The sequence below is a fragment of the Bufo bufo genome, chromosome 9, assembly GCF_905171765.1.
Source record: "Bufo bufo chromosome 9, aBufBuf1.1, whole genome shotgun sequence".
In the NCBI taxonomy this organism is placed as follows: Eukaryota; Metazoa; Chordata; class Amphibia; order Anura; family Bufonidae; genus Bufo; species Bufo bufo.
In genome coordinates, this window is record NC_053397.1 from 178,296,461 (window position 1) to 178,308,759 (window position 12,299).

Here is a 12,299-nt window from a genome sequence, read left to right on the forward strand (position 1 = left end):
GGGTTACAGGGATGGCTTAACGTGAAAATATATGCTGCACATGCTACAGAATTTCCCTTCTTTTCTTTAACACTTTGGTTATTATGGGGACTAATACTGGTTAGGTCACTATCGAAACTGTTGCAATCTGGGGCACTGGAAGAAGTCATCATGGCAGTCTGTCCACAATAGAGAAGAAAAGGAAGGGTTGTTAACTAATAAGAGATGATATCGCATGCAAGTCCATATCGTCCCAGTCAACGTGTCTTAAATTCTCCTATAGAACAGCATGTGTGTAGATATTGTAAGATAACAATGTTCAAGAGGGCGTCCACTCATGTAACCTTTGCCCACCTATGTGTTAACACTGCCCTGCCAACAAGTAATGGAGGCCGATCCAGGCTGATAGTTACACAATTTTATTTCGCTACTGTACAAACACAGATAGATTAACAGGTCGTCTTTAACAGCAATGTGACAGCAGCAAGCACAATCTTTTTAGCAAACAAGGAAATCGGATATTTGTGGTAGATTAAAAGCCAGTTGTTCCTGGAAACATATGTTAGATAATTTAGTCATTTCCAAATACTTCATTCCTAATGCCATGTATTTGAAAGGAAACTCCAGTAATTCCATAATCCTGTAAACTCCCTCATTATTCAAAAGAGACACCACAAATAGGAGCACATCAATACATTCTAGCAATTATCTAGTATGGGGTTAAGTACACAGTCATACTATGGCTCAGTGCAAGCTCTGAGGGTTTGGAGGTGTAGTTCAGCACCCATAGAAATGTACAGGTCCATACTCATTTCATAGAGGCATACAGATATTTACATCTGGCCCTGTGGGGTCACGGTGTTCTGTCATTCAAATTCTATTGGAGAATTTATGAAGACTAGTGTTTCATATGCCAGTTCTGATCCCCTGTGCACTGGAGTGAGAGGTGTCTAATTTATGAATTCATTAGGCACATGCCTCTTACTAAATTTGGCGGATCTTCTAGCAGCAATTTCCTTCCCCTTCTGTAATCATCACTGCATCCTGGCAGGATGTTTACAACCACAACTTCCTGTTACTTTCCTTCCCCTTCAGTCATCATCACTGCATCCTGGCAGGATGTTTACAGCCACAACTTCCTGTTACTTTCCTTCCCCTTCAGTCATCATCACTGCATCCTGGCAGGATGTTTACAGACACAACTTCCTGTTACTTTCCTTCCCCTTCAGTCATCACTGCATCCTGGCAGGATATTTACAACCACAACTTCCTGTTTTTATCAGCTTCCTGCAGTTATTTTTTTTTTTTTACGAAACCCAGTATGCTTTGATCTGTAATGTTTCACAAGGCTTGCTCCACGTAGCTAACAGAGAGGGAGGTGCAGAGGGTGTGACTACTGCAGATAGAACAGAAGGCTGATCAAAACAGGAAGTTCTGCATGTAAACATCCTGCCAGGATGCAGAAAACAGGGGAAGGAAAGTGCTGATATAAAAAACAGGCATATAAGGCAAAAATATGCAGTATTTGGGGTACTCTGGGCAGATTCCAAAATGTCATTAAGAAACCGGACAACCGCTTTAAAGTAAAGATTTTGAATGTATTGTAGAATACTCCTAACAACCAAGAAGAAATAAAGAGGATGAATAGGACTGGAAGAGACAAACAAGAATAGTCTATACTGGGCCATGCGAAGCCTCCTTGTCCCTGCTCCATCCTATATATTGCCAATCTGGATTTGAACTAATGACCTGAGAAACCTGACACAGAAGTTTCTACAGATGGTGTTCAAAGCCACCAGACTTTGTTGTGAAGCTGGATAGGCATGGGGTGATAAGCCAAGATATTATGGGAAAAGGATATAGTTTCACTTTCTGAATGGTGGAAGTCTAATGACAGGTACCATCACTGATGAGGGTCCATTCACACGTCCGCAAAATGGGTCCGCATCCGTTCTGCAATTTTGCGGAACAGGTGTGGACCCATTCATTTTCAATGGGGCCGGAATGTGCTGTCCGCATCCGCATTTGCGAACAAGAAAAGGCATTTTCTATGAGAGCGCCGGCGATGTGCAGTCCGCAAAATGCGGAACGCACATTGCCGGTGTCCGTGTTTTGCGGATCCACAATTTGCGGATCCGCAAAACACATACGGACGTGTGAATGGACCCTAAGGGGAATAATAGCTTTGAGGACACTTTAAAACTTGCTCTGCTCCTGTCCTTGTGCAGAAAACTGCATCTCTGCACCATTCCAGTCATTTGAGACAATGGAGACAATTTGAAGTGTGTGTAATGCCCAATAGCCCTTTATTTCTAGCAACCAAGTCCACTGGTAACAATGTTTAAAATGAAATACCTCTTTCGAAAAATGACCTATTTTTTTAATTATGGGACACATTTAATAGGACCAGCGTTTTAGACTCCGGTTTTAATAAAGCCCTAAACCGGTGGTGGTTCCGCCAAAGTTATAAAGAGCCACTGGCGGGAGAGCAGTCGGCCCATGGCCAAAGACATTTTCTCAAAGCCTTGATATGGCAAACACCTTACCTGAGATTTTTCATGTTTCCATTTTCACTTTTTAACTCCTTGCCTTTAACATATGAGGGCTTGCTTTTACGGGACAAGTTATACTTTCTAATGGCAGCATTTAACATTGCTTATGATGTTTTGGGAGGCTGGAAACAGGAGACTGAGGCTAATGAGACTGGAAACAGGAGACCAGCGCAACTGGGTAAAACCGCCTCTAATGCTGGGGTTAAATGTCTGTGATCGGTGTTATCGCTGATCACACACATTAGCCCAGGGTGTCTGATGTTGGCGCAGTGGACGCCAACTTTAAAGACCCAACTTTTGCCATACATATACGGAGGAGGGTGGGAAGGGGATAAAGAATTTATGTTTATTTTCCGTGTCAATATCTATATTATAAAGTAAAAAAAGATCATTAAACCCTGCAGTTTTTGGCCACTTCTTGGTCTGTACAACTCACTTTACTGCAGTTTTCTGCTTATCATTACAGGCAGGTTTAGAATGACTGATATCCCCTCTGTATAGATAACACAGGATCCACCATTTCCATCTACTAAAGGTCACAGAGCATGCATAGAAAACCCATAGAAGTGAATAAGGTCAGCTCCTGCCCATTGTGCCTATGGCCCATGGTGGCTGCTGGAAAGCATCTCTCTTAATGCTGTTAACAACAGCTCGGGCAAGATGTCCTCCCCTATAATCGCGCTCAGGAAATACAGACAGAAACAATCATAAAATAAAAACAGTTTAGAAAAAAAATAAAGATGTGTCACTTATTGGTTTTAACTGGCAGATTTTTTTTTTTAGAGACACATTCCCTTTAAGTGGGACAGGTCCTCTATGGTCGCACTAGCAGATATCATTACAGTGCTGCAGGAATGCGGATGAATGTACATTATTCTAATGTTTTAGACACAAAGTGGCCAAACGAGCAAACGTCAAACCCTTTAACCTAGGTCTTGCAGAAATCCCCTGTCTGCACTCACAATCCAATTTCCTTCAAATATTCAAATAGCTCCAACCAGTGGAGAAAGTCAGTGGGGAATTTGGCAAGCGCGGAGCAGGGAGATAAAAGACACATCTGGCTACAAAAAGAAACATGTGTAGGGTAAGGTTTTTTATAGGAAAATGTCTTCCTCAGCCCACAGGACAGATTTCCTGGCACGACTCAGTAGCAGCAATCTATCATCACAAAGGACAGCTTTGTTGTTGTCCAGAACATCTTCTAAAACGACTTTTCAGACTTTTTTTTTTATAAAGGGGCCCTCCAGATTTCTTAGAAGGGTCTCTCGACAATGAGTTGATCACAATCAGCTACAATGGCGGGGAAACCTGTCGCCCTTCTCGACATGTCTGGTTTTAAGTGACTAGTTGCATTCCCCAAGTAACGACAATTCCAGAGCATCGGTTCATGTAGCTCTAGGTTGGGCCATTCCTCCATTATTCCTGCTAGAGGTTTATGAAAGAATTTCCAACTGGGTGTTACCAGCTGGGGGGGGTGTCCCTGCCCAAACTGACACTGGCAGCACTGATTGGATAGTGTCAGACTCTGCACGGACACCCTCCAACTGGTAACCCCCATCGAGACCAACGCTGTAAATGGCCAGTAATTTGTTTATAACTTCTAGCAGGAATAATAAATTAAAGGCCATCTGTCGGCAGATTTGTCCCTATGACACTGGCTGACCTGTTACATGTGCACTTGGCAGATGAAGACGTCTGTGTTGGTTCCATGTTCATATGTGCCTGAATTGCTGAGAAAAATAAAGTTTGAATATATGCAAATGAGCCTCTAGGAGCAACGGGGGCATTGCCATTACACCTAGAGACTCAGCTCTCTCTGCAACTGCCGCTCCCTCTTCACTTTTATTGACAGGGTAAGGAGTGGTGCCTGGCCCTGTCAATCAAAGTGAAGCGGGAGCGGCAGGTGCAGAGAGAGCTGAGTCTCTAGGTGTAATGGTAACGCCCCCATTGCTCCTAGAGGCTTATTTGCATATATTAAAACATCATTTTTCTCAGCTTTGTGGGCACGTATATGAACATGGGACCAACAGAAATGTCTTCAGCTGCCAAGTGCACATGTAACAGGTCAGCCAGTGTCATAGGTACAAATCTACTGACAGATGCCCTTTAATGGTACAACAGAGGCTCCAGAACTGTTACTACAACAAACATGTCTTATGAGAGGTGACAGGCAGCGATGGCAAATTTGCCCGTGAACACATGCGGGCTGCCATCTTAAATCCAAGTTCGGCGAGGCAGAGGTAAGCCCTTACCTGTGCCTGCGCCGCGAGCCAGTCTGAAACAAATGTGGTCAGCGGGAGCAGGCAGTTCCGAGAACAGTTTGAAGGCCCCCGGTGGCTGTTCTCGGAACTGCCTGCTCCCGGTGACTGCATTTGTTTCAGACCGGCTCGCGGTGCAGGCACAGTTTCTAGATGGCCGCTAGCACATCCGCAATACCCAGTCCCCATAGCTCTGTGTGCTTTTATTGTGTAAAAAAAAACGATTTGATACATATGCTAATTAACCTGAGAGGAGTCCTGTCCCTGACTCATCTCACATACAGGACTCATCTCAGGTTAATTTGCATATGGATCAAATCGTTTTCTTTACACAATAAAAGCACACAGAGCTATGGGGACTGGGTATTGCGGATCTGCTAGCGGCCATCTAGCAGCCCATGTCCTCAGCTCTATACACAAAATCCTGGTGACAGGTTCCCTTTAAAGGTTTTTTCCAAGACTTAAAACACTAATGACCTATTCTCCGGATAGGTCATCAGTATCTGTAGGGGTCCGACACCCAGCACCCCCTCTGATCAGCTGTTTGAGAAGGCACCGGCGCTCACAGTAGCGCACCGGCCTTCTCTCAGCGTTCCCTAGGCCAAGTGACATCACATTCATCGGTCACATGGCCTGGGCACAGCTCAGCCTCAGAAATTAAGAGGGGTGAGCTATGATACCAAGCGCAGCCGCTATACAATGTACGACGCTGTGGAGGACAGAGAAGGCCTCAACACTCGCAGGTGCCGGTGCCTTCTCAAACAGCTGACTAGCGGGGGTCCCGGGTATTGGACCCACACCCGATAAGATACCGATGACCTAAGCAGAGAATAGGTCATCAGTATTTAAGTCACAGAAAACACTTTTAAGGAGGATCGGTCAGTTCTACTATCATGCCTTATCTAGCAAATTCATGTATTCCCCCATAAAAATAACAATGCTGCCACATCTTTTCTTAGAGCTCTGCATTGTGCTATTACTATATTATTCCTCCTGGAAATGTACAGTACACTGCCAACTGGACATTACCATTCAATGGAGAGTGTTCCTGAATGCACTGTGCCAGCGTGTAGCGAAATCTACCATTGGCAATGCAATAGCTCCTTTGTGAAATTATTCTTACATTTCCAGGAGGTATAATAGAGGAATGTATGATACAGAGTACTTAAAATTTGACCAAGCATTGGTATTCTATAGGGAGCATCAGTAGTCCAAGGCACAACCTGCGTGTCCAGCCCTGCTCTTGGAGTGGACTGGTCACCCAAGGGAAGCAGGAAGTGTCCTGGGCCACCAAATTCACAGTGGGCATCAGGTAGTCTGAGAAGCGATGCGGCCATCTTGTATGGCACGAGAAGAGTCTGGTAACTGGTGGATCTACAAACGGAAAAGATGAAAAGAAAGGCACCAGTCTCCTTCCCTAGCTCAAATGGAATTTATCTTTCTTGAGCCGGAGGGTCGCTTTAAATGTGTTATCTGATCACCTTGACACACTAAAGGTCCCTTTACACAGGCCGAGAATCCGCCAGATTCATAGGAAAGCTCATTAGTGATTTTTTTTAGCGGTGTAAAGGTGCCACCGATTACGGTGTTAAGGTGCAAGCTGCTCATGTGCATCGGTTAATATGCTCGGTTGTGCATACACCTAAATTATTGTGCTGTCTATAGTGACCGTTCCTCCCCATACTGTGGAGGAGATCGCTGAATGCAATAGCAGCGGTCTTCTTCACCGATGAGCTGGTGCGTGTCAGGAAGGAAACGCTTCCTTCACGACAAATCCTCTGCTGAACTGTCCCGTGTAAAGGACCTCAAGATACAGTTTGACAGCACAGTCCAGAACTGCTCGCCACTGCAGCTGAGACCACCAAAGTCCAATCAACGGTTGTCTAAAATATCTAAGGTTGGATTGCAGGAGACTGAAAAGGGTAATATATCCGTAAGGTACATCGTGACTGAGGTCTTTCACGTTGATTCTTTCACACAATCCTATTTGGTTTGCGGTCCACAGCATTCCACTGTTTTTGCAGGCCCCATTGACAAAATACCTATTCTTGTCCACAAAACGGAGAAGAATTGAACATGTTCTAAAATCTGCTTCTCGGCCGCACGAATGTGGACAGCACATGGTTAATTAATAAATTTGCTCACTTATATAGCGCAGCGCTTTACAGATATCATCATCCACTGTCCCCAATGGGGCTCAGAATCTATGTTTCCCTATCAGTATGTCTTTGGAGTGTGGGAGGAAACCCAGGGAAAGCATACAAAGCCCATGCAGATGTTGTCCTTGGTCGGATTCGAACCTAGGACCCCAGCGCTGCAAGGCGCCAGTGCTAACCACTGAGCCACCGTGCTGCCCAGTGGACATCCGTGTTCTGTCCGCATTTTTTTGCGGCTCCATAGAAATTAATAGGTTGGCAAGTAATGCACAAGGAATGCAGATCGGACGCGAACCATAAATACGGTTGGGTAAATGCACCCCTTAATAGATGACGGACCTTGCAAAAAATAGACTAGCGCTTACAATGGTATGTTTAAATAAAACTGTGATGCTAAAAGGGGTTGTCCAGGATTAAAAAAAAAACAAATGCATCCGCTTTCTTCAAATAACAGTGCCACCACTGTCTACATGTTGTCTCTGGTATAGCAGTTCAGATATTTTGAAGGAAATACGGATGAGATGCAATACCACATGCAACCTCTAGACAGGTGTGGCACTTTTTTGGAAGATAACAGCCATTCTTTTCTTACCCTAGACAATCCCTTTAACCCCTTCACGCATTTGGACCTTACTGTACGTCCAAATTGCAAGTGACTTACTGCATTTGGACGTACAGTGACATCCAAACTGCTTACCGGGGCTGTGACACTATAAAGTGTCACAGCCCCGGAGTCTCTACTCTCTCCCCGAGAGCAGAGACACCGGGGAAGCCGGCAAGGGACCAATCAGAGTGGTGCCTTGCCGGCAAGCACTCTGATTGGTTAGTCTCTCCAGACTAACCAATCGGAGCGCAGCACTGTAAAAAATGACGGTTTCAGGCTGCGATCTCCACTCTGGAGATCGGAGCCTAAAATCGGGTAAGACCCATTGTGTGCCCCAGTGCCCCAAATCATGTCTGTGGTCCCCCAGTGCCTCTGATAATGCCCCCCATATGCCTCCAGATGGCCCCATTACCCCATGTAGCAAGTTTCACTGTGATGGCAGCGGATCAGGAACGGAGCCGCTGCCATCAGCAGAGAGTGTTAACTTACAGCTGAAACTCTGCTGCAACGGCCCGAAATCGGTGCTGGCACCCATCTCAGCCGTCTAACCGCATAGATGCCGCGGTTAGTAGCTGCCCACAGCATCAATGGGGTTGAGAGGGAGGGAGCTCCCTCTCTCTTCCATCGGGCCGCTGCTGCTGTGATGGCAGCGGCCCGATGGTTACCGTGGCAACCAGACGCCTTGCATCTTAGGCTACTTTCACACTAGCGTTCAGAGCGGGTCCCACTGATGTCTGCTCAGACGGATCCGCTCATATAATGCAGACTTGGGATCCGTTCAGAACGGATCCGTCTGCATTATATTGTAGAAAAAATTCTAAGTGTGAAAGTAGCTTCAGACGGATCCGTCCAGACTTTACATTGAAAGTCAATGGGGGACGGATCCGTTTGAAAATTGAGCCATACTGTGTCAACTTTAAACGGATCCGTCCCCATTGACTTACATTGTAAGTCTGGACGGCTCCGCTTGCCTCCGCATGGCCAGGCGGACACCCGAACGCTGCAAGCAGCATTCAGGGGTCCGCCTGCTGAGCGGAACGGAGGCGAAACTGAGCCATACTGATGCATTCTGAGCGGATCCGCGTCCACTCAGAATGCATTAGGGCTGGACGGATGCGTTCGGGGCTGCTTGTGAGCCCCTTCAAACGGAGCTCACAAGCGGACACCCGAACGCTAGTGTGAAAGTAGCCTAAGGCTGATCAGACCCTGAGGGTCTGATCAGCCTTAGTGTAAGTGTAGCACTGACTATACAGTGCATTGCAATAGATGACTATTGCAATTCACTGTATAGTGGTCAGGCCCACTGGATCTTCAAGATCCAGATGGGTCTTGATAAATAAATAAATAAAAAAAATAAAAAATAAATAAAATAAAAAAAAGGTAAAAAAATAATAATTTTTTTTAAAATAAAAATTGCCTTTTTTCATCAGTTCATTTAGGTCATAAAAAAATGAAATAAATAAATGGAAAAAAAAATACACATAATTGGTATCGCCGTGTCCGTAACGACCTGATCTATCAAAGTATCATATTACTAATCCTGCGCAGTGAAAAAAAATACAGAAGTGAACGGCGCAGGCCCGGGATTTCGGCAGCGATGAGGCGGACCGTGTCATCAATCAAGAGGAGCGGGGCGGGCAGAATAGAGGACCTGGGCGGGATAAAGGGTGAGTGGACGGAGCCTCTAGGTGCTGATTTTACGCCCACATAGCACGTAGAGGCTCATTAGCATATTATAAAAGTGCTTTTTTTACCAAAACGGCTGCAAGGAGAAAGGTAAAAAACAAACATACTGTTATGTAGTGCGGACATTAGCGCATCGCTATATCAGTCAGCTACTTAACAGTATTTCTGGTGGTAGAAACCCTTTAACACAAAAAGGATTTTATGATGAAAAAGTAGTAAAACATAAAAGAAATTATATACATTTGGTATCGCCATAACCGTATCAACCCACAGAATAAAATAATCATACAATATTCACCACAAAAGGAACCCCATAAAAAATAAAAAATAAAAAACTGACAGAATTTAAATTTTTGCCCACTTCACCTCCACAAAAAATGGTATAAAAAGTAATCAGAAAGACCTATGTAAACAAAAAGGATAACAATAAAAACTACAGCACATCCTGCAAAAAAACAAGCCCTCACACAGCTACATTGGTGAAAAAATAAAAATGTTATGAGCCCTAAACTAATTTCAGCAAATTACATGTTAGAAAATCCAGATGCCGCGTCCCCAAACCGCTGTTTATGACCACATATAGGGTGTGCCCGTATTCTGGAAATAATGCATAACAAATTGTGGGGTGCATTTTCTCCTGTTACCCCTTGTGAAAATGCAAAATTTGGGGCTAAAGCAACTTTATACTGGAAATAAAAGTTAATTTTTCATTTTTACAGCCATGTGCTTCTAAATTTTATGAAACGCTTGTTGGGTCAAAGCATTCACTTCACCCCTAAATGTATTCCTTAAGGAGTGTAGTTTCCAAAATGGGGTAACTTTTTGGGGTTTTCTTTCTAGGGGTAGCTCAGGGTCTCTTCAAATGTGACATGGCACCTGAAAACAATACCAGCAAAATCTGCCCTCCGTTAACCATACGGCGCTCCTTTCCCTCTGCACCCTGCCATGTGCCCATACTGCAGATTACATATGGGGTGTTTCTGTAAACTGCAGAATCAGGGTAATAAATATTGAGGTTTCTTTGACTGTTAACCCTTGTTGTGTCACAGGAAAATTGGATTTAAATGGAAAATCTGAACAAAAAAAATTTAATTTTGAAAATTTCTCCTCCAATTTGCTTTAATTCTTGTGGAACACCTAAAGGGTTACTAAGGTTTGTAAAATCAGTTTTGAATACCTTGAGGTGTGTGGTTTCTAAAATTGGGTCATTTATGGGTGGTTTCTATTATGTAAGTCCCACAAAGTGACTCCATTACTGAACTAGTCCTTTAAAAAGTGGGGTTGCTTCTAAACTTCTAAGGCTACTTTCACACTAGCGTTCGGAGCGGATCCGTCTGATGTTTCATCAGACGGATCCGCTCCGATAATGCAGACGTTCGCATCCGTTCAGAACGGATGCGTCTGCATTAAAACTTAGAAAATTTTCTAAGTGTGAAAGTTGTCTGAGCGGATCCGTTCAGACTTTACATTGAAAGTCAATGGGGAACGGATCCGCTTGAAGATTGAGCCATATGGTGTCATCTTCAAGCGGATCCGCCCCCATTGACTTACATTGTAAGTCTGGACGGATCCGCTCGCCTCCGCACGGCCAGGCGGACACCCGAACGCTGCAAGCAGCGTTCAGGTGTCCGCTCACTGAGCGGAGCGGAGGCTGAGCGCTGGCAGGCGGATGCATTCTCAGTGGATCCGCCTCCACTGAGAATGCATTGGGGCCAGACGGATGCGTTCGGGGCCGCTCGTGAGCCCCTTCAAACGGTGCGCACGAGCGGACACCCGAACGCTAGTGTGAAAGTAGCCTAAGCTTTCTAAAAAATAAAATGACATTTAAAAAATGATGCCAACATAAAGTAGACATATGGGGAATGTAAAGTAATAACTATTTTATGAAGTATCACTATCCGTCTTAAAAGCAGAGAAATTCTCATTTTGAAAATAGCGAATGTCTCTGAATTTTCTGTAAATTTGTGATTTTTTTATGCATAAAGGTAAAATGTATCAACTAAAATTTACCACTAACAAAGTATGATGTGTCACGAAAAAAAAATCTCAGAATGGCTTGGATAAGTAAAAGCGTTCCAAAGTTATTACCGCATAAACTGACACATGTCAAATCTGAAAAATGGGGCTCCGGCATTTGGTCCAAACTGGGTGTCGCTTGAAGGGGTTAATCCAGCCCTCGGGTCTTTTGATGACAGTGTTTGGACACTGCAATTTACAACAAATTTTTATAGGTACCAGGATATATTGAGAGTGCAACAGTAGGGGCTCATGCATACAAACGTGTGTGCCCTAGCCGTATGCCCAGTTTGCGGATGTGGACCCATTCACTTGAATGGTTCCGCGATCCGCAAGATTCAGTCCGCACTGTAAAAAAATAAAACATATTCTATTTTTTTTTTCTGTGCGGCAGCACGGGCCTTAATCCCACGGAAGCGCTACGTAGCACTTCCGCTCCCTATCTTGCGGATCAATTCAAGTCTGTATCCGTGATACGGAGCGGACATGTCCGGACCGCTGTTCGTGTGCAGGAGCCCTAGGTCGTAAAGACTTGAGAAGAAAGATAACTGATGATGAAGCCATGAGTTAAAATCGAAATGCAGCACATTACCTTTAGAGAACAGGCTGTACACTTGTCAAACGCAAGGCTCACAGGCAAAACATTGTCAAATCTTGACAAAAATCCTCGGATCTGAAAAAAATAAGAAAGAAATAAAAACATAATTTTCCTAATGTGACTGATGATATGATTATCCCTGTAGATTGAATGTGAGCAGTGGACTGAGAAAGATAAATGAACCCATAGTGCCTCCTAGTGTACGAAATTCAGAATGCACTTCTGAAATTTCATTGTAAAGGTAATTTGTCACTACTGTCAGGCTGCCCTATCTGAGGGCAGGATAAACCTGTCATAGATACCTTCAGCAAAGCACTGGGTCACTTACTTGAACTTACATTTTGCTAAAATCTGTATTGAACAGCTCCAGCATGACCCCCGTGCTGATAGGTTCAATACAGCGCACATGCTCAGGAGTCATCCTGTTCATAAGCTCCCAGCATTCCCTGC

The 12,299-nt window shown here is 44.3% G+C and overlaps 1 protein-coding gene across 1 annotated transcript in view; it reads right to left on the bottom strand.

Annotated features, from left to right (window-relative positions):
* The window catches only part of ATG7 (autophagy related 7), a 297,775-nt gene that overhangs the window by 169,702 nt on the left and 115,774 nt on the right, over positions 1–12,299 (bottom strand). The window contains exon 17 of the mRNA XM_040406900.1: positions 11,844–11,924. Within this exon, the coding sequence (XP_040262834.1) occupies positions 11,844–11,924 (81 nt within the window). The remainder of the gene's footprint in view (positions 1–11,843; positions 11,925–12,299) is intronic.